General features: G+C 39.9%; 1 protein-coding gene across 1 annotated transcript in view; it reads right to left on the reverse strand.

The window, feature by feature from the left end:
- Nucleotides 1-6600: 6600 nt before the first annotated feature.
- The window catches only part of LOC126418739 (uncharacterized), a 126307-nt gene continuing 104985 nt past the window's right edge, over nt 6601-27922 (reverse strand). The window contains exons 7-11 of the mRNA XM_050085655.1: nt 24351-24522; nt 23889-24066; nt 23512-23751; nt 19127-19250; nt 6601-6713 (exon numbers count right to left, since the gene is read on the reverse strand). Coding sequence (XP_049941612.1) covers nt 6601-6713; nt 19127-19250; nt 23512-23751; nt 23889-24066; nt 24351-24522 — 827 coding nt within the window. The remainder of the gene's footprint in view (nt 6714-19126; nt 19251-23511; nt 23752-23888; nt 24067-24350; nt 24523-27922) is intronic.

A 27922-nucleotide genomic window follows, 5' to 3' on the forward strand; every position in this document is an offset into this window, starting at 1 on the left:
TACATGGAACTAGCAACACAATAACCTTCACCACACAGGTTACAGTTCAACGACGAGAATCCACCACAATCAAGCACCAGTATTCGAGTTCTGCCCTTTAAGTATCAAACAGGATGGAGTCATAATGGTGTAACAGTTGAATTATTACAAGTAATTTATTTATCATGAAATAAAGTAACATTGCAATTATAAGTAAATTAATTTTATACAATCCTTTCGTAGTTGTTAAATCCTCATAATAATACAAACATAACAAATTCTTTCCACATTGAACAATGGAAAATTGAGAATGGAATGTAACAATATTATGAAAAGGGAAGTTGCCACTCACCATGTATCAGAGATGATGAGTCACAGATAGGCACAACAAAAAGATTGTCACAAATACACTCCTGGAAAATGAAAAAAGAACATTGACACAAGTGAATAAGACCTGTTATACTTGCACGGGACATTATGAGAGAGCAGCGCATGCAATGATCAAATGCGTCAAATTGCAGACACACCAGGAACTGCGTTATCAGCTGTGGAATGTTGCAAGCTGCTCAGTGGTTGTTCACCACCAGAGCACGTGGTAGCCAGTTTGCCGTGGTATATGGAGCTCCTTGTGTGTATTCAACATTGTCAGCATAACTGTTTGTGCAACTGACGGAGTTTGAGTAAGGGCGTATAGTGGGCCTGCGGAAGGCCGGATGGACGTACCACAAAATTGCGCAACACGTGGGGTGAGATCTCTCCACAGTGCATTGATGTTGTTGCCAGTGGTCAGCAGAAAGTGCACATGCCCGTCGACCTGGGTCTGGACAGCGGCGACGCACAGATGCACGCCAAGACCGTAACATCTTACGAAGTGCCGTACAGGACCGCACCGTCACTTCACAACAAATTAGGGCCACTGTTGCTCTGGGGGTATCATTGAGGACCATTCGCAACCCTCTCCGTGAAGCAGGGCTATGATCCTGCGTGCCATTAGGGCGTCTTCCTCACACCCCTATATCGCTCAGCCTGCCGCCAGTGGTGTCACGATAGGCGTTTATGGAAGGACGAATGAGACGTGTCATCTTCAGCGATGACTGTCACTTCTGCCTTGGTGCCAATGGCGGTCGAACGCATGTGTGGCGTCGTGCAGGGGAGTGCCAAAATCTAGAGTATGTACGACAGAGGCATACAGGACCAACACCCGGAATCATGGTGTGGGCGCCATATCCTACAATCGGCATTTTCCACTGGTGATAGTAGAGGGAACATTGAACAGTGAACGGTACACTGAAACCATTATTCAACCGGTCTTGCTACCGTTCATGCACCAACAAGAGGACATGCATGCTTTTCCAACAGGACAATGCACATCCACATGTCTCCCATGCCACCCAATGTGCTCTTGAAGGTGTACGCCAAGTATCCTGGCCAGCATGATCCCAAGATCTGTCCCCCATTGAACATGTTGGGGATCGGATGAAACGTCATCTTGCGCAGTCTGCACAATCAGCACGGAATCTGGCCCAGCTGAGGCACCTCTACGATCGTCTTCATGGGAGAATTGCAGCCTGCATTGCTGCAAAAGGAGGGTATACACAGTACATGAGCTGACACTGCGCACACTCTGTTGACTTTACTCATGTGGGTATGGCTCTGTTTTGTGATCGTATGTTCCATTCATCCCCAAGAGTGTGTCAATAAAATTACTCTCCGTCGGGTCGATGAATTCATGGTGCTCTTTTTTCATTTTCCTGGAGAGTGATTATGGAACGCTATTTGTGACTGTCTTTTTGTTGTGCCTATCTGTGACTCAGTATCTCTGCTATATGGTGAGTGCCAACTTCCCTTTTCATAATATTGTTTCTTTCCACATTGGTATTATGATCATGACAAATGTGTGTGAAATCTTATGGGACTTATCTGCTAAGGTCATCAGTCCCTAAGCTTACACACTACTTAACCTAAATTATTCTAAGGACAAACACACACACACACCCATGCCCGAGGGATGACTCGAACCTCCGCCGGGACCATCCACACAGTCCACGACTCCAGCGCCTTAGACCGCTCGGCTAATACCGCGCAGCTCATGACAAATGAAATGAAGACTAATTACTAAGCTCTGGAGGTGGTAATAAAAAGCGTAACTTTAAAAAGGCTCCACCTAATATAGGACTGCAGACTTAACTGGCAATGAAACTGATAGAATATGCAATAATGCACACGCCGCGACATATTAAACCCAAAAATACATGCTAGCATAATAGCTTTCTGGGATATGGCAATGGATGCATACACTTTCATGCCATTACTGAACTGTAAGAGAAAGTGACTGCATTGGCAATCATTCACGACAAGCCTCTATTTACCACGTTAATTCAGAACATAAATCATGGCATCACACCATCTGCTGGTTTCACTGCAAATGATTGATCTACTAATCAAATTAGATTGACAATACACAACACACACTTCATTACACCACTGACATATGAATAAGTTAACCACCAAAATCATTTCCAATGATATGATCTCACTGTCTTTCCCGCCAAGTCAATTAATATAAATTTCTTGGGTTCCCAGTAGGGTGATTCCTGTCTTCCCCAGGAAATGATGGCAGTAGTGACACTCATCAAAATGTCAAATCATTTCGTGAACTTAGCCTAGTTTGTAATCTGAGAGCTTTATATTTTGTTTTTAATAGATCAATGAATAGATTTATAGTTATGACAAGAAAGAAGTTACAACTAAAATCAACCAATGAAATAGAACTTTTTTATGTAAAGCAAAGGAGCCCCCCCCCCTGCCCGCCCCCTACAGTCCCAATGTGACCCCCACCAGACTTTTTTTTGTTCCCCAAACTAAAAACTTCCCTGAAAGGACACCATCATGGGACCCTGGAGGAGGTCCAAGCTGCCATGACAAGGGCTTTGAAGGTCATTCCAGACTCAGCGTTCGGGGCAGCGTTTGAAGTGTGGAAATCTCACATGCAGCGGGTTGCTGCCTCTCAAGTGTCATACGCTGAAGATTACTAAGTGGTTGTAGCGATATCTACAATAAATTTTGATTCAAAACCTCAGTCTCCTTACTTTTTACAAAAACCCTGTATTGTAAACAGACCTATGTTGGCTCTTTGAAAACTACCAGTGTAGAACTGTATATATTAAGCTAGCCATCAGAAATACACAGCAGCTATATAAAATGAAAAAAGCAGTAAATGATTTCAATGTGGCGGATTTTCTGCTAATTTATAACGCTACAAAAATGAAGATATTAATAAGCAGTGCACTGAGAGTTTCATGTTTCTCTTTTTGAAATGTCTATCTTGACTCAATGCACATCGCTGCAAGTTTCCTTCTTGATAAGATGTAGAGAAGAATGAACAAGTAAATGGAAGAATTGTTGCAGGTTTGCAATGTGTACAAATAGTTTGTGGGATATCTTTACACACTATGTGTACTGTCTAGCGTATGAGAACCACTACTAGCTCAATATAAGTGACTATCATGATCTTTTAATATGTGGAAAGTTCTGGTTGACAATTACAAATTATTTAGGAATAAAGGAGACGACTCACCAAAAGGCAGAAGTGCTGCATCATCAATAGGTACATAAATAAAAAGTACAGAGCTTTGCTAGCTTTTGGAGTAAACTTCCTTTTTCACGCACGCACGCACGCACCCTCTCTCGCTCTCTCTCTCACACACACACACACACACACACACACACACACAAGGTTAAGTCAAGGGGGGACAGCAATTTTCCTCAGGTTTAGTTTTAGGCCAGGTAGGTTACGGGAGTGAAGGATGAGCTGTAAGGATAGCAGCTACTGAAATCTCAAATGTTGTGCCTCGCTGCATATTGTGCCACTGGGTGGTCCACCTTGTTTTCAGCAACAGTTTGACAGTGGCCACTGGTGTTTGCAGCTGAGCTAGTATATAACAGGGTCGCTCGCACAGGTGGCCTGGCCTCTGATCTAGTAGGATAAACCTGTGATTGGACTGGAGTATGTGATGCTGGGTGGGTGGATGGGGCAGGTCTTGCATCTGGGTCTTCTATTCAGGTATGATCCCTGCGACAGGAAATTGGGGGTAGGAGTGGCACAGGGATGGTCTAGGATGTTGTGGAGGTTGGGCGTTGGGCAGACAGCAGAACACCAATTTGGGAGGGGATGGAAGTACCTGGGGCAGGATGTCCCTCATTTCAGTGCATGATGACACGACATGGTCCAGTCGTTCTGGTCCCAGGTGGTATTGGGGGACAAGAGGGGCTCTTTTTTTGTGGTTGGTTGGTTGGGAGAGGTAGTGTGCAATTGTGGCAAGGCCATGGGGATGAAAGATGTTGGTGTATATGGATGTTGCATCAACAGTGATGAGTGGAGACCAGGGAAGTAAGGGTGTGGGGATAATGGAGAGCCGGTGCTGGAAGTGGTTGGTGTCTTTAATGTGGGAGGCTAGGTCTTGGACTATTGGTTGCAGATGTTAGTTAACAAGAGCCACAGATTCTATTGATAGGGCCACTGTAACTAGCCACAACAGGGCACTTCGGATTGTTGCTGTGCAGGTTCCAAATCCACCACTTCATTTCTCATACACCTAACCAACTACATACTACATCATAACTACTTCACCTTTGAAGGGAAGGTATACAAACAAATACGTGGCACAGCCATGAGCACCTGCATGGCATTCTCTTATGCCAAACTCTTCATGGGCCACCTACAGGAAACATTCCTAGCTTCTCAAAACCCTAAACCTTTGGTCTGGTGCAGGTTTATTGATGAAATCTTTATTATCTGGAGGCAGAATGGCTGGCCAGTGCTTATCTTCTCTTTGAAGGGAAGGTATACAAACAAATTTGTGGCACCCCTGGTCTGGTTCATGTTTATTGATGACATCTTTATAATCTGGACCCATGACCAGGACATCTTATCCTCATTCCTCCATAACCGGAACACCTTCTCTCCCACCCACTTCACCTGGTCCTCCTCCACCCACCATGCCTAGACATCAATCTCCTTCACTCTATCCACACCTCAGTCCACATCAAACCCACCAATCAGCAACAATACCTGCACTTTGACAGCTGCCACCTCTTCCACACCAAAACATCCCTCCCATAGAGCCTGGCTACCCATAGCAGATACATCTGCAGTGATGAGAACTCCTTTGTTCAGTATACTGAAGGCCTCACAAAGGCCTTCACAGACAGGTAATACCCCCACTCCCCAAGAGATAATTCACAAACAGATCTCCAACTACTTCCTTCTCCAGGGCTTTGATTATCTATCATCATGCCCTGAAATGAGGGACATCCTACCCAGATACTTCCATCCCCTCCTAAAGAGGTGTTCAGTCACCCACCCAATCTCTGCAACATCCTAGTTCATTCCTACATCACTCGCACCCCAATCCCTTGCCACAGGAAGCACCCCGATCCCTTGCCACAAGGATCATACCCTTGTAGAAGACCCAGATGCAAGACTTGCCCAATCCACCCACCCAACACCACCTACTTCAGTCTTGTCACAGGCTTATCCTACTCCATCAGAGGCCAGGCCACTTGTGAAAGCAGCCATGCCATGTACCAGCTCTGCTGCAACCACCAATGGCCACTGTCAAACTGTTGCCAAAAACAAGGTGGACCACCCAGTGGCACAATATGCAGCAGAGCGCAACACGTGAGATTTCAATGTCTGCTTCACAACCCTTGCTGTCTGGATCCTCCCCACCACCATCACTTCTGTAACCCCCGGCCTAAACATAAGGCAACTCGCTGTTCTCCACTTCTTACCTTGTAGTGTATTTATCTGTGTCTCTCTCTCTCTCTCTCTCTCTCTCTCTCTCTCTCTCTCTCTCTGTGTGTGTGTGTGTGTGTGTGTGTGTGTGTGTGTTCGTGTTTTTCCTACAAGCTTGAAAAAGGAAGCTCATTCCAAAAGCCAGCGAAGACCTGTACCTTTTATCTGTGTACCTATTGACAACAGAGGGCTTATGCCTTTTGGTTAGTCATCTCCTTTGTTCACAAATATCACAGTCTTTTGTGTTACTTTACCTGAAATGTCTATATGACGTCCATCAGGTATAATACTTCTAGTTTTGTACATAACTGTCACAGCACAATGCATTGCATTTGAGTGAAATGTTCACATTGGCTGCTCTAAATCGGTGTTTTTACATTGTTTGGTTCAGTTGTATATGCTTGCAAACAATGTTCTTAACATTATTCCCCTCCCCAACAAAAAGAAGCTACTGGTATCAGCACGAGTCCTCTTTTGTTCTCTGCTTCATAACCAAACTTTTTCACAGGAGATAAACGTTTTTGGTCTGCTATAACCTTCATATTTAAGATATTTCTCAAAAATCTTTAAATAAATTGGCTGTGCCTTCCTTAAGGGAACCATCCCAGCACTTGCCATAGTCAGTTTTGGAAAATCATAGAAAACCTACTCCTGGATGGTTGAAAAGGTATTTGAGTTCTTTTGTCTTAAATAAAAATACAGTGCCTTACCCACTGTGTGTCTTTAGGTGGTGTTATTCTACTATTAATTATCACTAAAATCATAGGAATACAAAATGGAGAGTGAAATAACTGCAGTCAACTGAAACTCAATAGGAGAAAAAACTACTCACCAAATGTTTTTACTTTCTTGTTGATTCCTTTGTAATTTCGAAGGAACAGTACAGTGTTTTTTTCCATTTCCTCAATGTGTTCGGCAACTCGCTGTTCAAACATACCTGCAGCATTGAAAGTTTTCCTTCATTAAAACGGAGCAATCTGGCAAAAATTCGTTCAGTCTTTACGAAATACGTAAATATGGAATTGAACTATGAAATCAAAGCAGGTCAAGAGGAGGCACCACAAATAAGAGAACAGCACACTCAGTCCAGCATGAGGATTTTTTGTGGGTCCTGACAACATGTGAGTCATTAAGAATTCTCTTAAAAATAAGCATTTTACAGGCAACATGCACAGAGTAGTTCTTAAAATAATAATAATAATAATAATAATAAAGGCCATTCATAGACATTTTAAACCATATGGATGTTAGTTTGTGTACATCCACATATTCATACAGTTTTTTGTTACATGTAGTTAAACATTGTGAGACATAAGTTATTTACAATCATTTTTACAACGGAATTCACTTATAGTGTAAAAACACTGTTCCTGCAAATACAATTTAAGATTTTTCCTAAAGCAGTACATGTTATCTGTTGCTTTTATTTTCTGCAGTGGTTTATAATACTATTTTACACCTTCATACAAGGAACTATTTTGAGTCTTATGTTTATTTTTCCTGACTAGGTGAAGACAGTGACTTGTTCTTGTACTATAGTTATGAAAACTGCTATCTGTACTATAATTTTCTGTATTTTTCTTGATATACACTATGATTTGGAAAAGAAATTCACAAGGAACAATTAGAATTTCTAACATTTTGAAAAGTTCTTTGCAGTGGTCCCACTTACTGCTTTTCATTATAGCTCTTACTGCTCTCTTTTGCATTTTAAATATTGTTTGTAAATTCTGAGCACTGTTTCCCCAGAAAATTATACCATAACTGATTACTGAATGAATAACTTAAGTATACAGTTCTCAAACATCCATCACTGCATGCAGATACAAGAACTCTATAAGTGCATAACATGTTGTGGTTATTTTATTTATTTACTTATTGTTCCGTGGGACCAAATTAAGGAGAAGTCTCCTCATGGAACGAGTCAATACATGAAATTATAACACGATATTAGGAACAGATAAAATGAAATATAAAAAAACATATTCAGGTGACAAGTCGTAAGTTTAAATGAAGAAAATCAACACTGTAACACTGGAATTTGCTTAATTTTTTAGCTCTTCCAGGAGCTCCTCGACAGAATAGAAGGAGTGAGCCATGAGGAAACTCTTCAGTTTAGACTTAAAAGAGTTTGGGCTACTGCTAAGATTTTTGAGTTCTTGTGGTAGCTTATTGAAAATGGATGCAGCAGAATACTGCACTCCTTTCTGCACAAGAGTCAAGGAAGTGCATTCTACATGCAGATTTGATTTCTGCCTAGTATTAACTGAGTGAAAGCTGCTAACTCTTGGGAATAGGCTAATATTGCTAACAACAAATGACATTAAAGAAAATATATACTGCGAGGGCAATGTCAGAATTCCCAGATTTTTGAATAGGGGTCGACAAGAGGTTCTCGAACTTACACCACATATAGCTCGAACAGCCCGTTTTTGAGCCAAAAATACCCTTTTTGAATCAGAAGAATTACCCCAAAAAATAATACCATACGACATAAGCGTATGAAAATATGCGAAGTAGACTACTTTTCGTGTTGAAGTGTCACTTATTTCAGATACTGTTCTAATGGTAAATAAAGCAGCATTTAGCTTCTGAACAAGATCCTGGACATGGGCTTTCCACAACAGCTTACTATCTACCCGAACGCCTAGGAACTTGAATTGTTCCGTCTCGCTTATAATATGCCTATTCTGTCTGATCAAAATATTGGTTCTTGTTGAATTGTGAGTTAGAAACTGTAAAAACTGAGTCTTACTGTGATTTAGCATCAAATTGTTTTCCACAAGCCACGAACTTATTTCATGAACTACATTATTTGTTACTGTTTCAATATTACACACAAGATCCTTCACTATCAAGCTGGTGTCATCAGCAAACAGAAATATTTTTGAATCACCTGTAATACTAGAAGGCATATCATTTATATAAATAAGAAACAGCAGTGGCCCCAGCCCCGACCCTTGGGGAACGCCCCACTTACCAGTGTCCCATTGGGACTGAACATCACTACCACTCTCAATATTGCGGAGAATTATCCTCTGCTTTCTGTTCTTAAAGTAAGAGGCGAACCAATTGTAAGCTACTCCCCTTACTCCATAATGGTCCAACTTCTGCAGTAATATTTTGTGGTCAACACAGTCAAAAGCCTTCGTTAAATCAAAGAAAACACCTAGCGTTCGCAACCTTTTATTTAATCCATCCAAAACCTCACAGAGAAAAGAGAATATAGCATTTTCAGTTGTTAAGCCATTTCTAAAACCAAACTGAACATTTGACAGCAAATTATGTGAATTTAAATGCTCCAGTAACCTTGTATAAACAACCTTCTCGATAACTTTAGCAAACACCGATGGCATAGAAATAGGTATAAAATTGTCAACATTATCAATGTCTCCCTTTTTATAAAGTGGCTTCACTACCGAGTACTTTAATCGGTCAGGAAACCGACCACTCCTGAAGGAAAAGTTACAGATATGGCTGAGAACTGGGCTAAAATACATAGAACAATACTTCAGTATTCTGCTAGATACCCCGTCATATCCATGAGAGTTCTTGGTCTTTAGTGATTTAATTATTAACTCAATCTCCCTCTTGTCAGTATCATGGAGGAGCATTTCACGTACCAGTCTCGGAACACTTTTTTCTAAGAGCGCTATATGATTCCCTGTTGGGACTAGGTATCTATTTAGTTCACCTGCTATATTCAGAAAGTGATTATTAAATACTGTACATATATGCGACTTATCAGTAACACGGACATTCCCACTACGCACTGACTCTATATCCTCGATCTGTCTCTGCAGACCAGCAACTTCGTATATGACTGACCATATGGTTTTAATTTTATCCTGAGACTTAGCTATTCTATCTGCATACCACATACTTTTTGGCTTCCGAATAACATTTTTAAGCACCTTACAATACTGTTTGTAATGGGCTGCTGCATTTAGATTTTGACTGCCTTCTCAGTAGTAGGAAGCAATACCATTGAGTTGGCTAAATGCATCTCTGTGGGTTGATTAACACTTTTCAGATATTTTTTTATTTATTTATTTATTTATTTTTTTTTTTTTTGCACCCTTGTTGCAATGCTGCTAAAGTAGGTATTTACATAATTTGCTAATTCTTTTGGGTTACTTGATAAGTTTTCCTTGTTCTTGAGTTGTGTGTTTGTACACCTCTGCTTCACAGTTTCTTGTTTCACTGCAGCCCATGTAACTTTACTTTTATTACTGACTAAATTTATCAACCTATCACGGGATCACTATTGTGCTTTTTAATGGAGTTCAGGTATTTCCAAGTTTGAGCAGATTTTCTAATTTCTTTAGTAGTCCATTTATTTTTGGCGTTGTGTTCCAATAGAAATTAATGTTTTGGAGAATGTTTCTTCAAATTCTTCTTCTGTATAAACTACTTCCCAACTTTTGTGTGTTAACTGTAAGGAAAATTCTTGCAAAGTTAATGGAGAGTAGACTCTTTTATATACATGCAGTTTGGATTCTTTTAGTTAGTTAGTTGTTTGCGTGTTCCACTGATCAATCGCATCGTATGGTAGCCGTTATGATGTGGAACGTGTCAAGTGCACAAGAAATGCACATATGTAACAAGATTTTTTAATTTTTTCAATTTATTTTTGAAGCTATTACTGCTGTCTGTCAGACATTTTATTTCATATGGTAATTTGTCAAATATTTTTATAGCAGCACATTTTACCCATTTCTGTGCCAAAGATAGGTTGAGTAAAGGATAGTGTAAGTCTTTCTTTTTCTGGTATTATAATCATGAATGTCACTCTTGTTTATAAACGGGGTCATGTTGTTGAGAACAAATTTCATTAGTGAGTAAATGTACTGTGAGGCTGTTGTAAGAATTCCTAATCTTTTAAAAAGATGCCTACAAGATGTGCGACTATGAAACCCACACATTATTCTAACCACTTTCTTTTGAGCAGTGAATACCTTTTGTCTGAGTGTTGAGTTACCCCAAAATATTATTCCATATGACATTATAGAATGAAAATATGCAAAGTACGTTAGCTTACTAATTTCTATATCCTTAAAATTGGCAATTTTTCTGATTGCAAAAGTTGCTGAACCTAGTTGCTTTAGAAGATCCAAATATGAATTTTCCAATTATAGGGTGTATACGTGGACAAGGAAAAAAAAAATCCATGATTTTTCCCCGTTAAAAATACTCTTTCTCCCGGGTGAAAATACACTTTTTCCGTGCTAAGCGACAGTATACTCTTCCTCGGCACCGTAAAACTCAATTCTTTGAATGTTTATGGATTTATATACGGATGCAGAATTTCCCAGCACTTTAGAAAATGAAACTCAGGGGGCAAAAACATGTTTTGAAAGACCTTTGATGTGCAGCAACATGTACGCTGCATATTTCCACATTACAAAGATATAAATTTGAATTCCACCACACACCGCATGTCACTTTCCGAAAACATTAAAATCAAGATTGCGATGCGCTTTTGTAAACCAGTCATAGCTCATGTCACGTGATCTCGCCAGCTGATGACAGCATAGGACACGTGATGTAGCCTGCCAATAGCAGCAAGATCACTCTTAAGTACCGTGAACACACAAACAAGAAAAATTAATGGTTTAAATTAATATACATAGCGTTCACGTATAATATTGGTCTCGAAGATCAATAAGCTGGAAGAGAAGCTAAGCTTCCACATATAATGTTGATCTTCTTTGCACGTGTACACTTCTTTAAGATACATCACACAAACGTGCCAGTAAAATTTTTAATAATGACGTAAATGTCTGATCTTCTGGGTTCAAAATTCTTCTAAATGGTCGTCCTCAAAGAGTTGATTTTTAAATGAGAGTCAAACACTCATTGTGATTTAAGAAATTCATCGTACTTTCTCGCACACAGTTCATCTTGTGTAAAAGGAAATTTGGTTTGAATGTAACGCTTTTCAAACTACCATTCGCAATATTTTCCTGCAACCTGTTAGAAATAGGTTCGCTTCAGCAGTTGAAAGATAGCATCAGATAACAGGCGTCACTGCGCTTACGCAGCTATGACGACATAGGATGCCCGTATGTTTGTACGTGTAAAACATTAAAAGATCTTACATCATGTCACAACACAAACAAGACATCAGAGGATACTTCAAGAGCATCAGAATTTCGTGAACCATACTAAAATGCATAACTCGGCTTAAAATGCACATTTTTATGTCCAGATTCGTATGTAAATTTTCTTGGAGTACCAGTATTGTATTATCTCATGTTTGGTTCTTTATTATAGTATAATGCCGTACGTGCACTTGAAATGCAGCGAACAGCTGAATCTAGCCAATAGTGTGAAATTAAACACTTTGTTTCAATTAAATTGACTGCATCAGCAGAAAAGATTAATGAAAGCCAAATCTCTTTAGAAAACCAACAAAAATGACTTCATTGTTCTGCACGGTGATTAATGCTTGACTGTCAGGAAGGTGGAAATAAAATCTAAAACTAATAACATATTTTAGCCTTCCGTAATTCATCTGATAACTCCCGGATGCAAAAATCTGTTGTTATCATTTAACGTGAGAGCAATAAACGAAGAGGAAGCAACAAAATCACTGAACGTAAACACAGGTCATGTGGTGATGACCCATCTTCCCACCACAACTCAGACTGCTCTGGACATCAGCCCCAGATTTACTATATTTCCGAACCGGGGCAGTATTAAGTAGTGGCGCACAGCCACACTTCCTGTAACCAGAAGCAAAAGAAGGTACTACTCATACTCGATTCAACTACGCATGCGCAAGAGCCCGACCGCAACTGCTCAAACGAATCTAATTTAAACAGCCGTCACGTCACGCTCATTGGAGGCAATTTGTTGTTATGAAGCATTGCATAGTCTTCCTAAAGCCTTTGACACACTTTGCTGTTGGCAGAAGCTTGTATGAGCACTGTGTTATGTTGTTGTACACGGCGCATTTCCTTTGCAACTTAAGTTTTATTTTCGCCCGCCCGCCCGCCCCCCCCCCCCCCCCCCCCTCCCGTTCATATTTTATTGCTGCAGTATTATTCTGCAATAGTGGGATACAGTAATATCCTTTATTAGAGTATTGGTTCTTACCAGTCAAAATCACAAAAATTTAACTGAAAACTTAAACAATGAAAAATTCCCGGAATTCTAAATATGAAAAAATTCCCGGGTTTTTCCCAGTTGTCCCGGGTCGTATACACCCTGAATTAAGATTCTCATCTATATGTACACCCAAAAACTTAGTATGCTATACCCTGTCTACTGACTTTCTTTCACGTGTTATATTTATTGAAGCAACTGTACTTTTTGCAGCAGAAAATTGGATGTACTGTGTTTTTTCAAAGTTTAAAGCAAGCCCATTTGCACAAAACCAATCTGTATCAACTATCTCTATTGCTGACACTTCAATGTCCTTGTCTACACCAAACAGGGTAATATCATTTCTGACTTTAAATTCAATACTGGTCTTAATATAAATACATGATCCTCCACCTTTCATTGTGTTCCTGCAGTAAGAACATGCTTGGATATGTGAGGGTAAATTAATATATACGATTTCATTCTCTTTGCACCAGTGCTCTGTGATGCAGATAACCGAGTTGTCTAAGAATTGTAACTCGACTTCCAGCTCTTGTACTTTGTTTTTTACACACTGAATATTTTGGTGGAGTACTGTCAGAGATTTACTCCCTTGAAAAAGCACATAGCTCTGTTCTGTATCATTTTCAATTGGAGTTTCTTTTTCTGGATTAATAATGATGTTTGTATCATCAGCAGTGTCAGTTCAGCTTCTTGTTTCAGATAAGAAGGGAGGTCGTTCACATATATGAGGAACAGAAGGGGACCCATGACTGAATCCTGTGGAACACCTAATGTAATTTCACCCCAGTTAGATGAAGTGGCAAACTTATTTAAATCACTTGATCCATATAAAGAAACTTTTTGTTTCCTGTTCTGTAGGTATGACTCAAACCACTCACATGCTATTCCATTTATACCATAGAATTGTAATTTCTGTAACATGTCATGGTTCACACAATCAAATGCTTTGGACAAGTCACAGAAAATTCCTATTGGTGACATTTTACTATTTAAAGAATCTATTATGTGGACAGTAAAATTGTACATTGCTGTCTCAGTGGAACAGCATTTTTGAAATCCGAATTGTGATCTGCTAAGTATCCCATTACTGTTGAGATGGCTAACCACGCTTCAGTACATTAATTTCTCGAAGATTTTTGAAAATGCTGTACACAAGCTTTTACTTTTGTAATCTGACATAGATGGTCTGCCAGTCCCAGATTTTTGAGAAGTAGGTCACAATTTTCTCTGCCTGCATCTGAAGCTACATGGACAATGGTAGAAGATGAAGGAATGGTTATTCTTGTTGCACAGCTGACTAGTGATGATATGGCAAAACAACGTAGGGTATTCGTAAATGTGTTACTGGCGTCATCTATTTTTGCTGTATTTATGTTAAGTCCCCACACAAAAGGATATTATGTTTCAGAGTCAATGCCAGTTCTAGGCTTTGTATAAGTTTTGAAAAGAATATCTCCAAATTACCACTGGAAAAATAATGCCCACATAATATATTTAGTTTCTTGGACATATCTGTAGCAATTATCTCTATTGCTGACACTTCAAAGTCCTTGTCTACACTAAACAAGGTAATATCATTTCTGACCTTAAATTCAATACTGTTATTAATATAAATACATGATCCTCCACCTTCCATTGTGTTTCTGCAATAAGAACATGCTTGGACATATGAGGGTAAATTAATATACACTCCTGGAAATGGAAAAAAGAACACATTGACACCGGTGTGTCAGACCCACCATACTTGCTCCGGACACTGCGAGAGGGCTGTACAAGCAATGATCACACGCACGGCACAGCGGACCCACCAGGAACCGCGGTGTTGGCCGTCGAATGGCGCTAGCTGCGCAGCATTTGTGCACCGCCACCGTCAGTGTCAGCCAGTTTGCCGTGGCATACGGAGCTCCATCGCAGTCTTTAACACTGGTAGCATGCCGCGCCAGCGTGGACGTGAACCGTATGTGCAGTTGATGGACTTTGAGCGAGGGCGTATAGTGGGCATGCGGGAGGCCGGGTGGACGTACCGCCGAATTGCTCAACACGTGGGGTGTGAGGTCTCCACAGTACATCGATGTTGTCGCCAGTGGTCGGCGGAAGGTGCACGTGCCCGTCGACCTGGGACCGGACCGCAGCGACGCACGGATGCACGCCAAGACCGTAGGATCCTACGCAGTGCCGTAGGGGACCGCACCGCCACTTCCCAGCAAATTAGGGACACTGTTGCTCCTGGGGTATCGGCGAGGACCATTCGCAACCGTCTCCATGAAGCTGGGCTACAGTCCCGCACACCGTTAGGCCGTCTTCCGCTCACGCCCCAACATCGTGCAGCCCGCCTCCAGTGGTGTCGCGACAGGCGTGAATGGAGGGACGAATGGAGACGTGTCGTCTTCAGCGATGAGAGTCGCTTCTGCCTTGGTGCCAATGATGGTCGTATGCGTGTTTGGTGCCGTGCAGGTGAGCGCCACAATCAGGACTGCATACGACCGAGGCACACAGGGCCAACACCCAGCATCATGGTGTGGGGAGCGATCTCCTACACTGGCCGTACACCACTGGTGATCGTCGAGGGGACACTGAATAGTGCACGGTACATCCAAACCGTCATCGAACCCATCGTTCTACCATTCCTAGACCGGCAAGGGAACTTGCTGTTCCAACAGGACAATGCACGTCCGCATGTATCCCGTGCCACCCAACGTGCTCTAGAAGGTGTAAGTCAACTACCCTGGCCAGCAAGATCTCCGGATCTGTCCCCCATTGAGCATGTTTGGGACTGGATGAAGCGTCGTCTCACGCGGTCTGCACGTCCAGCACGAACGCTGGTCCAACTGAGGCGCCAGGTGGAAATGGCATGGCAAGCCGTTCCACAGGACTACATCCAGCATCTCTACGATCGTCTCCATGGGAGAATAGCAGCCTGCATTGCTGCGAAAGGTGGATATACACTGTACTAGTGCCGACATTGTGCATGCTCTGTTGCCTGTGTCTATGTGCCTGTGGTTCTGTCAGTGTGATCATGTGATGTATCTGACCCCAGGAATGTGTCAATAAAGTTTCCCCTTCCTGGGACAATGAATTCACGGTGTTCTTATTTCAATTTCCAGGAGTGTATAAGATATCATTTTCTGTGCACCAGTGCTCTGTGATGCAGATAACCGAGTTGTCTAAGAATGGTAACTCAACTTCAAGTTGTTGCACTTTGTTTTTTACACACTGAATATTTTGGTGGAGTACTGTCAGAGATTTACTTCCTTAAAGGAAGCACATAGTTCTGTTTTTGTAAGTTTCAAGACTACCCTGCACTAATAGAATAGTGCTGAGCCACAGTGGTGCTGTATTTTTTGAAAGAATAAATTGCCATTTGACTGTATATTACTGTACTTGGCTTTTGTACTATCTCAATTTTGGATTTTACGCGATACTGAGTACAATGCTAAAAGTTCTTAGACCATTAACATGTCACATCTGGTAAAGTCAGTCCAAAGTAGGTAAACAAGAGTCTTGTTTGCACATTATTGTTCAGTCTCTTAATCATAAGAGAACGAACTTCAATATTGACTGGGAAGCTTAAGAAATGCAGTGTTCCATCCAGGAAAATGGCTTGGAATTTGAAGAAAAGGCAGGTGAATTTTAGTTGAAATTATATAGACATCAGCAATGAATTTGCACCAATCTGGGGCTGCTCCTGGGATTTCAAGAATGTCTCATCAATGCAGCTTAGAAAAGGTCGGCATAGGACAGCATCTTACTTGTTTCACAGATTCCTCCTGATTAACATGAAGGTCTAATGCTTAAACATGAAATCTAAGTAATTCTATTTTAGTGCACTTAAATAAAATGTGCATCTGTGACTAACTCATCTGTGGCTGACACATGACAACCAAACACATGCCCATGAGTCAACTTTGAAAACAATCTTGACATCAACAGAAGTACTAGTAAAGGAATCTTTGATTTATTTGTGTGAAAGTTTGCAGGAATGAATAAAGATGACATCTCCATTACAGTGCAGAGTCGTTGATCATTGACAACTTCACACCAGCAATCGACCACTGCAAGATGCTGCATGTCACTGTAGTGTCCCTGGTGGTACCAATCTGAACATGGCTTCAGCCAAGCCTCCTGGAGTCATGAGGTGCCACCGCCACACAGCAGTTATGAAAGGCGACTGCATGAGACAAGCAGGGGAGGGCTACTTATACTTCTGGTGGATGGAGTCGTCACTCTGCCAAGCTTACATCAGACTAGAGTATAACAAGTATTGGGATGTCCTGCAGACAAGAGTTACAAGTAGCTCCACTCAGAGAATTCAGAAGCTGAGAACTACAGATTTGTTATCTCTCAGAGCCCAGTGTTTTTGGTGCTTCTTTGTGTTCTAGTGACAAACAGGAGTTATATATATATATATACAGGGTTATTACAAATGATTGAAGCGATTTCACAGCTCTACAATAACTTTATTATTTGAGATATTTTCACAATGCTTTGCACACACATACAAAAACTCAAAAAGTTTTTTTAGGCATTCACAAATGTTCGATATGTGCCCCTTTAGTGGTTCGGCAGGCATCAAGCCGATAATCAAGTTCCTCCCACACTCGGCGCAGCATGTCCCCATCAATGAGTTCGAAAGCATCATTGATGCAAGCTCGCAGTTCTGGCTCATTTCTTGGTAGAGGAGGTTTAAACACTGAATCTTTCACGTAACCCCACAGAAAGAAATCGCATGGGGTTAAGTCGGGAGAGCGTGGAGGGCATGACATGAATTGCTGATCATGATCTCCACCACGACCGATCCATCGGTTTTCCAATCTCCTGTTTAAGAAATGCCGAACATCATGATGGAAGTGCAATGGAGCACCATCCTGCTGAAAGATGAAGTCGGCGCTGTCGGTCTCCAGTTGTGGCATGAGCCAATTTTCCAGCATGTCCAGATACACGTGTCCTGTAACGTTTTTTTTCGCAGAAGAAAAAGGGGCCGTAAACTTTAAACTGTGAGATTGCACAAAACACGTTAACTTTTGGTGAATTGCGAATTTGCTGCACGAATGCGTGATGATTCTCTACCGGCCAGATTCGCACATTGTGTCTGTTCACTTCATCATTAAGAAAAAATGTTGCTTCATCACTGAAAACAAGTTTTGCACTGAACGCATCCTCTTCCATGAGCTGTTGCAACCGCGCCGAAAATTCAAAGCGTTTGACTTTGTCATTGGGTGTCAGGGCTTGTAGCAATTGTAAACGGTAAGACTTCTGCTTTAGCCTTTTCCGTAAGATTTTCCAAACCGTCGGCTGTGGTACGTTTAGCTCCCTGCTTGCTTTATTCGTCGACTTCTGCGGGCTACGCGTGAAACTTGCCCACACGCGTTCAACCGTTTCTTCGCTCACTGCAGGCCGACCCGTTGATTTCCCCTTACAGAGGCATCCAGAAGCTTTAAACTGCGCATACCATCGCCGAATGGAGTTAGCAGTTGGTGGATCTTTGTTGAACTTCGTCCTGAAGTGTCGTTGCACTGTTATGACTGACTGATGTGAGTGCATTTTAAGCACGACATACGCTTTCTCGGCTCCTGTCGCCATTTTGTCTCACTGCGCTCTCGAGCGCTCTGGTGGCAGAAACCTGAAGTGCGGCTTCAGCCGAACAAAACTTTGAGTTTTTCTACGTATCTGTAGTGTGTCGTGACCATATGTCAATGAATGGAGCTACAGTGAATATATGAAATCGCTTCAATCATTTGTAATAGCCCTGTATTAAAAACCCATGCTTGTTAACTTCAGTGACAGCAGATAAGAGAGCTACAAAAGATAAGTGTTCTACCATTACTAAATAAAGAGTTGTGGTTATTGTGTGTGTGTGTGTGTGTGTGTGTGTGTGTGTGTGTGTGTGTTAATCAACTGATGGCTCTCTGTGTCCAAAAGGGTGTTCAAAAGGAGAATACAACAACAGGAGATATGGAGACCACAAAAAAGCACAATGAAATTGAGGTTGACTCCACAGACATACCAAAAGAACAGAAGAAAGAAAAACAGAAAGACAATACAATGAACAATTCAGATACATAAAATATTGGATTCAAGAAAAGTGTTATGAAGACTGTTATGACAGAGACAAAATATTTGTTAGAAAATGCTGTTGGTCTACTGTTAAGAGTAACATAGATACTGAAAGAAAATACTCAGTTTTACAGGCAAACAAAGAACATCTCGACCTGAAATATGTATTTTTCAACATCTTACCTTTTGCCTCAGACTGTTGTTCAACACGTGTAGTAATGAACTCTGAGAACATCGCTGTCTCTGTGAACCATTCTAAAAACATCTGTACACTTCGTGACTGGACAGCTTTTATGAAAGACTCTCGCTGGAAAGTGCAAAACAAAATTATGAGATGGCAAGAGACTATGTGTTGCCATGAAACAGTTCACCTAAATAACTATGAATTAAAGCACTCAAAGGAAAATATTTTTACATGGCATAAATGATCGATGACTAATGTTGGTCACATACAATGATGATCTTCAGAGCTAAAAGAAAAATAAAATAAAAATACCTTTTTAAATAGATAAACAAACAGAGCAAATTCTCATAAAACTTTGAAATTTTAATGTCACCTAATCATTCACCATTTGTAATTGATCAAAAATTTTTAGGTAAAAGCATACAGCATCAAATCCTTCACAAAAAATTATATTGGTATGTAATGTATTACTGAAGACAATTTGTAATGGACAAGACAGGCAGAAAAGTTTGAATTATGCAATGGGAGGAAGGGGGTGAAAGATAGTGTCCGGAGAATGTTGTATGATATGGCATAAAGTAGATCTTTTTCAAAAGGAGATAATTAAAATTAACTTTAAAAGTAAGGATCTAGCTTTGATCAGTAAACAATGACACTGATGAATAACATATGTATCTTGAAAATACATTAATAGGTGCAGTGTGTTAAGTGTTAAATTAGCAGATTTCAGAAGGAAGGGGGTTGGGGGGGGGGGGGGCAGATGAGGGAGGAAGCCTGGTCCTCACATAGACCATCATGGGGAATGAGGAGCCGTGTGTGGGTGTGGGTGTGTGTGGGAGGGGGGGGGGGGGCGAGGGGGGAAAGGGGGGGGGTGGAACATGCTAGGCCAGGCCCTTGCAGTGCTGGCACCATAAACTGCACTTCATGCTTCTGTGAAAGCAGAAGTCACGTATAGAAGTAAAAAATAGCTTAAATGATGTTCGTAAATGAAATTGAAATTGTGAAATGTACTAACATGTTTAATAAAGATCCTAACTGCAACAATGATGTACACTTATCACAAGGAAAGGAAAAAGTGCTAAATACAGTGAAGTGCAGCAAAGTAACACAGCCAACAACAATAGTTACCTAAAAAGTACTGTCAGCTAACTGGTGCTGGTTGCAGTAAAAAATGAATGACTATCAGCCGAAGCCATCTGACTTTTACCGATTCAAGACCAGGGAGTGGTCTGTCGACTTAAAATTAATACACATTAGTTCTTGAACTGTTACGTACACATTCCTTCACAATTATCCATTTCACAACTATTGGCCCCTTACTTTGAGCTTCTATCCTGGCTACATTGCATGGAGAACATCAGTGTGTTGTACCTTGCTGGAGCAGTGGTGATGTTCACTACATTATATTTTTGTTGTAAATGGGACAACATACGGGGTAATATTTAAGAGAAAGGGTCATATCACAGTGATAATTTAAAGATACAACCATTCATTATCTACAAGCAGTTTCCATTGTTTTCTCATTACTTGTTTACTACCAATATTGTCAAATCCAAAAGGCTGTGGTTGAGTTTGCGGTCATAGCTATTGCAGCAGAGAAAACACGGGTGTGGAACATGAACTTTTGTTGGTCTCATCATGAATCATTACCTAACGAAGAGCCTCATTTTGTCAGCAAACAGTGTGTAAAGCAGTTGTGTTAGTAGGGCTGCAACCCTTGTGAGGCTGTGGTAGAGCACATTACATGCCAATGTGCTACCACTGTTGTAATGCTATACCATCAGTGATGAGGGACAACTTTGTTTTCGTGTTCTAATACATTATTACCACTTGCAGTGGCAATTACATGTGGAAAGCAAGAATCTGGCTTTTCAGAAGCAGTAAAATTGAACACTGCTTACAAATACTTGATACACAAGCAGTTTTCAATAAATAAATGATGAAATGAGCGGTACATTTGTAACAGTAAATGAAAATGCAATCTATGATTGACAGCAATAAGCTGGAATAAATTTTCCAGGACAGAGAGAGCAAATTTGGGTCAGAAACCTATTTTAATTACTCTCAATGAGCAATGGTTCTGTTACCATGTCAATGTCTTTTTTGTGCATATCTGCGTACACGAATAACTCAATGAAGTCCTCCAGACAATTTAAGAAATTCTTTGTAGAGTGAATTGGCACAGCTGTAGAGCATCTTTAATCTTAATAGTCTTGTCATATCTTATCTTTGACGAAGGCCCGTAAAAGTTAAATGCAGTTGAATTTGCAGTGCGCAGTAGGTGACCACAGAAGTTTAATTTCTTAGCCCATTGAGAGACATGCACTTCCCAAAAGGAATTCTTGTAATTTTAAGTGCATTTGAATGTGTTCTTGTAGGACTCTAAATTCTTTTAAGATGTGTCATGAGCTGAAAGGTTCACATTATTGTATTACAGTAAGGCTACAATAAAATTCTTTTCCCATTTCACAGGTGGATTTCATTATACTGGATTTATTGTGACATGGAGCCTGATTGATAAACTTCAAGAATACTCCTGAACTGGAAAGTCACTCTCTACCCACTTTTTTGAAACTGTTTAACTACTACATCAGTCATTTGTGCTTAATGTTCCACAGGCACATAAATGAATTTTTGCACCTGATGTCTGCCATTTAATATAACAGTGTGTGTTCATGCTGCCTGCTGTGATTTAACTTCCTGACAGAATTTTGTGACTACATCTGCATGCTAACCATTATTTATGGCAACCTGTTTGGAGAATGACAAGTTCTTTGTCTCCCAACTTAAGTCTTGACGTTGAATTCAGGAATTCCTTATGTTTTACGAATTTTGATGATGTGCTTGGATGCACCACCCAGTAGCAACTCTCCAAGTTAGTAGTAGCCCCACTCAGTGCAAGATGACACTAGCAATGTGCACTGGTTTCAAACATGTCAGACATCCTCTAGTGAAGGAGCACATAAAAAATAAATTCAAGAGCTACCTAGTAATTTATTCAAAAGGTATTTTATGCATCAGTGTCATTATTTAATTACCAAAACTAGGCTATACTTCACAGTTAATTTTAATTATCTCCTCTGAACCAAAAATCACTTTGTGCCATTCACTACCACATACTCCTGTTCTCAGCTTCCATGCCCTTCCTCATATTATACATTCCTCCCCCACCCTTCAACTAATCATCCCTGAATCATATGTCTCTCCAGTTTGAATTGACTTTAGTTGTATGTTGTGTAAGCAAAAAGTAACACACACACACACACACACACACACACGCACACGCACGCACACACACACACACACACACACACACACACACACACACACACACACACACACACACACAACTTTATTTTTATTTTAGATAAGAAGAAAGTCACATTATACATTCAAAAACTAATCATCATTCATTAATCTAAAGCAACTGATGATGTAAACATAAGCTTCCCTTAAAATAAAAAGTTGCAGCATCTCTCACGACTGACTGATGACCACAGCTGTTGAGTCCCATAGTGCTCAGAGCCATCTCTCACGACTAAATGTCATCCATTATACAAGGTGTATCAAAAAGAATATCTGATTTTAAAAAATCATAACTAGTATGTTATTTGAGATATGTGTGTGAACAATGTACTGTTGGAAAGAGGAAACCCTCGAGTTTTACATGGTTCCTGCTACGTAGCAACAGTGTGCCCCCACATCAGTTCTAGTAAAAATGGTGTTGGGACAACAGAAAGTGTTTTGTGTTCTACGTTTTGTGCAGTGCGGGTCAGTAATAACTGTTCAGTGTGACTTAGAACACTGTTACAGGAAGCACATGTGTCGATACGCTTCAGAACTTTCGTTTCCCACAGTTGGAGGCTGATTCGAACAACTTCATTTACCAACAGGATGGGGCACTGCCATAATGGCATCTGTAGGTGCGGGAATTTTTAAATCAAAGGATTACTGAATGGTGGATGGTCACACAGGACCAAATGATTCAGCCTTACATTACTGGCCTCCAAAGTCACCGGACCTGACATTATGTGATTATTTCTTGTTGGGGTTTATAAAATACTCTGTTTATATGCCTCCGTTACCAACAACGATGAATGAACTGAGACATCGCATAACGACAGTGGTGGAAGCTGTAACTCAAGACATGCTCGCTGCAGTGTGGGGAGAATTTGAATACTGCATTGACACATGCCGTGGACCTCAAGGGGAGCATATTGAACACCTATTTTTGGGGGGGGGGATGGCTTTTTGAGTTTCCCATTCATCAAAAAACAAAGTTCATTGTATCAGATGATTCTTTTTGATACAACCTGTATAAAGCAATCCAGTTCATTTAAATTTGAAGGTTCAGAAGACATCCATCAAAATATGAAATGCAAACCTCAAACATTCGTCGGCCGTCCTGTTGTGTAACAATATATGTTTGATAGTGTCCACAGACTTCAACAAACATGCGAAGAAATGCTTCAGAGATAAGTACATTGCGTGAAGCATCACTTTCTTGTGCTGTTACAAGCTGAAGTGCCACTTTTAAGCAGCGGCGCAGTCGGGTTGGTAGAATAGTGCTTTCATCTCCAACACTGCAGCACAATCGCCCTTCATCCAGATCCACAATGACACCCTTCACAAGGGGGAGAAAAAATATAACAGTCTATGGTGATACATGTCATGTCAGAACATATAATATTAGTACCACATGGTAGAAAAAGCACATCTGTTTTCTAATTAATTCATAAAATATTTTAAAATAAAATATACCTCATCCATTTTTATATCTGGTTTAGACCCTTCTTTTCCTTTCAAAACACCTATTATATAAGGTGTTGGAGCTTCACAGACTTCCAGTTTTGAGGATGGCAGTATTGTTATGAAAGTGTACTGCCATGAGAAGGGATACAACATTGCTTCCAGTGCTTCAATGCACGCTGATAATTTACTACAAAAGATATTTATTTGTCAGGCTTAACACTAATTAAGCGAATACAATGAAATAATACTCACAAACAAGCAATCACTTTTCATTACTATGTCGTAGTATTACGTTCTAGAAAAACAGCAATAAAGAAAATAAACGTCCCTTCAACTTACAAAAAATTGTGCTGCTATTTTCCTATGAGCACATCTTCCCCTGAATAGCTATGACTTACTTACAGCTGATTATTGACCTTAAGAAAAATAGTGTTTGAAGCAGTATCAATCAAGAAGCATGTCAAAGCCAACCTGAGTGAGCTGCTGAGAAAAATGATCTTCCTCTCCAGCAATGCAGTTCCAAACACTTGTAGTACAATATGAATGGGCAGGGCTGAGAAAAGATGACAAAGATCATGATCTTCCATGCGAGTATCTGCCGGCCGACGAAGATTTGCTGCTACAGTGCTGACCAATCCAGTATCTACAGAAAGATTGAAACATTACTTATAGATATGTAGACCAGAATTAATAACATTTTTAATTATCTTTCTCGTCACTTAAAGAGTATACACATAGGTAGTTTTAAAGTTTAAATTGATTTTACATATGTAGAGTTTAAGGTGTAATACAGTTTAATGTGTAATAGCTGTTTTTAGGAGGTAAAGAAAATGTGCACAGGAGCAGGTGAAGACCGAATGCAGGATCTGGAAGTTGGAAGGGGGAAAGGGGGGCTGGCTGGCTGGCTCTGAACTGATGAAATGGCTTCATCAGTTGAAACCTATCAACAGATGAAATGAAACCTATCAACAGATAATAGATTTGTTTTAGAGGAAAGGCATGTGTTAGATTAATTTAATATTACTTTTATTGTTTCAAACATTTATCTTTATTTACAAATGGAAAAGTTTCACCACTGAAAAATTTATGTGTATTCCAAATCACACAAAAACAGTGCAAAAAGCGCCACTGACACATCGAAAAAGTTTGTATGATTCACACTGTACCATGACTGGCTTCACTAGCCATGCCATGCATGACAGCTAGGCATTATTTAGATCTGAGCTGATTAGTGGTTTAATGAGTCATATAAGATAGTCAGCCACTGCCTTGGCCACATGTGAGAACACATTCACTATGTATTCTTGAAAATAAGGGTAGGTAGAGTGTTCGTGCAAGATGTATTAATTTTTGTGAGCTTCATTATTATTACATCACTGAGAGATAAGGTGCTGTTACTTGATATGTCCTGAATGTTTTCATATTTATATTTATGTAATTCAGGTAATACACTTGTGTAGCAGTGCATTTATGACCATTATTGGCATCTTAATGCAACTATGCTTCGAGCAGGTAGACAGTCTATGAGAAACTCTCCAAATGAGTGATGACACATCACCATGAATCTAAATGTGTTACTGCTCAACTCTAGAAGCTGCGATATAAGAGGATGATGAAGAGAAACTGCTTTAGTAATGTGTTATGTGCAGTGTGTTGCAATTTTAATAGTAACGAATTTGAACATTTAAAGATGCTTGTAAAGATGTGTCACGTGGCATATATTAACCACGATCTTTGTGAATATTTTTACTCAGTGAGATAAAGAATTGAGTGATCAGCAATAAACTTTTGTGCTTCTTGGATGCAATAAAAGAATGTGACATTCCATGTACTACGTTATTTCATGAACCTGGCACTCACTGTAATAACTTGCTTTAAATGCACTCCATTAACTTACGATCACTGGAATGCAGAAATAGGGATGGCATCTTTAGAAGACAACAGGTGAGTTTATGCTTTTGGTTCTGCTAGTTTACTGACTCAGAAAGATGGGAGGGTACACATTTTGTAAGCCAAATAATGCAAGCAGAATTACATCAATCAAGAACTGATTCAACCATGGACAAATGAGTGTGGAACAAGTTAGGAACAAGCATACACTTTAGCAAGACACTTCAAGATATATTCAACTCAAAACTAGACTTTAACTTACAAAAGCCATAACTGTATGATAATACAGAGTATCAGTGGAAGACAGAAAGTTGTCTAATCAGCAACCGCAATGAAACATTAGTCCTCATTACATACATCCATGAAAAGGGCATGAGATATATTGATGTGGACACACACGGCAGCAAGCAGCAGTTTCTCATCTCAGCTTACATATGGGTATCTTGTGTGGCAATATGATAAATTGGCTAAATCTGTTAGACAGGATGAGTAGAAGAAAGTCCTCAAATTATGCCTGAAATGGAAGGGTGATCAACTCCGTATGGTGCACTCCAAGTAGTATAACTAAGTAGGAAAGCTTTTTTCGTAATTTTGTTCTAGGATTCCTTAAATCAAAGGCTATTTGGTTGCGAATTTTAATTTATTTATGAAAAACTAGCTATCGCATACAGCTCGCATAGCCTGTATGGTCTGCACAGATTATTTTTTGTTTCTCTTAAACTGAATTGTTTACAAATTGCAACATTATCCAAACTTTTCATGCTAATTAAGTGCATAAAAGCACGATTTTTTTCCAAATGTACTTCTGAATAAAAAGTGATACTGATAGTTGGTGCCTGAGATCTCTGTTCAACCCATCTTTTGAGTTCTTGTGGTGGTACTTCCATAGAAATTTTCTTCCATGAACACATATTTCTTTAGAAGACACATACCAATTTTCATAGATTTGGATTTAAAAATGTTTTAAAATAACAAAATTTTTCATCCCCTATCTCGCTCCCTTAGGGGATGGAAAAAAAAAATTCTAACCGAGAAACAAAATACAAATTATCTTAGAATCAGCTTAAAAATACTTTCATAATGAAATATATTTATCCCACATTTCATCCCCTTAGAGGTTGAATTTCCAAAAACACTGAAAAAGAAAACCTTTCCTCCACTTCTTCACCCTCATAGGGGTTAAACATCCAAAATACCGTATCAGTAACATAATTTCAAAAAAACCTTTCATACCCTATTTCATCACCTTAGGGCTGAAATTTAAAAAAAAATCCCTCCTTCAGTGATGCCTACGGGATAAGATCAACACCCTATCCAAATTTCATGTTTCTATCCTTCGCAGTTCCGGCTGGGTGCTGATGAGTCAGTCAGTCACGGCATTTCCTTTCAAATATAGAGATTCCAAATGGTTCTCCACTGTTCGACTTCTGGTAAATGATTAATTTGTTGAGTACAGTGTTCCATTAAACTGATGTTCTTATTGTAATTAGTAGCCTGGTAAATCAATGTTTTGTGGGCTAGAAACTGCTCTGTTGGCTCAGTTTCAGCTTCACTTCAATGAATTTTTAAGAACCAAGATTAGCAAAAGTTTGTTAAGAATTGATTCAACTTGTTTTGTTTACATCTCATAAATTATTAAAATTGATCAAAACTGAAAGTTACTGATATCTGTTCTTACAATAAAATAAGAACATTACTGAAATGTTTTCTGAATAGTCAAGGTACAAATAAAGCTCAGACTACAACAAAAAATACAAGCAGTTTTGGTTAACTGCAAGTTACGTGATTTTAAAAGTTTGAAAGGATGGGCAGTCTCTCATCCTGGTAGACCACAGGATTTGAGACCCCTCTCAACCTGAGGTCTGAGTGATCTGTCAATCTTCTAGAGAAAACTTTATTCAGATATTGATAGGGAATAAGATGCCACTTAACCAGAATAAATCTAAAACACAAGGCCAGTCGAGGTGTGATAGGATGTCTGGTGCTTATCATACCAGGAACTCATGTGTGCAGCCCTGTGAACACAGCTGCTGTCTTCTTGGAAGATGAGAGTGCCCACAGCATACTCATCGAGAAGATGTACAAGGAAGAGCAACACTTGGACACCAAGGATGTGGAAATAATTGTCCTGGTTTACATTCAAGGTAACTTGA

Source organism: Schistocerca serialis, chromosome 9 (assembly GCF_023864345.2).
Source record: "Schistocerca serialis cubense isolate TAMUIC-IGC-003099 chromosome 9, iqSchSeri2.2, whole genome shotgun sequence".
Lineage (NCBI taxonomy): Eukaryota > Metazoa > Arthropoda > Insecta > Orthoptera > Acrididae > Schistocerca > Schistocerca serialis.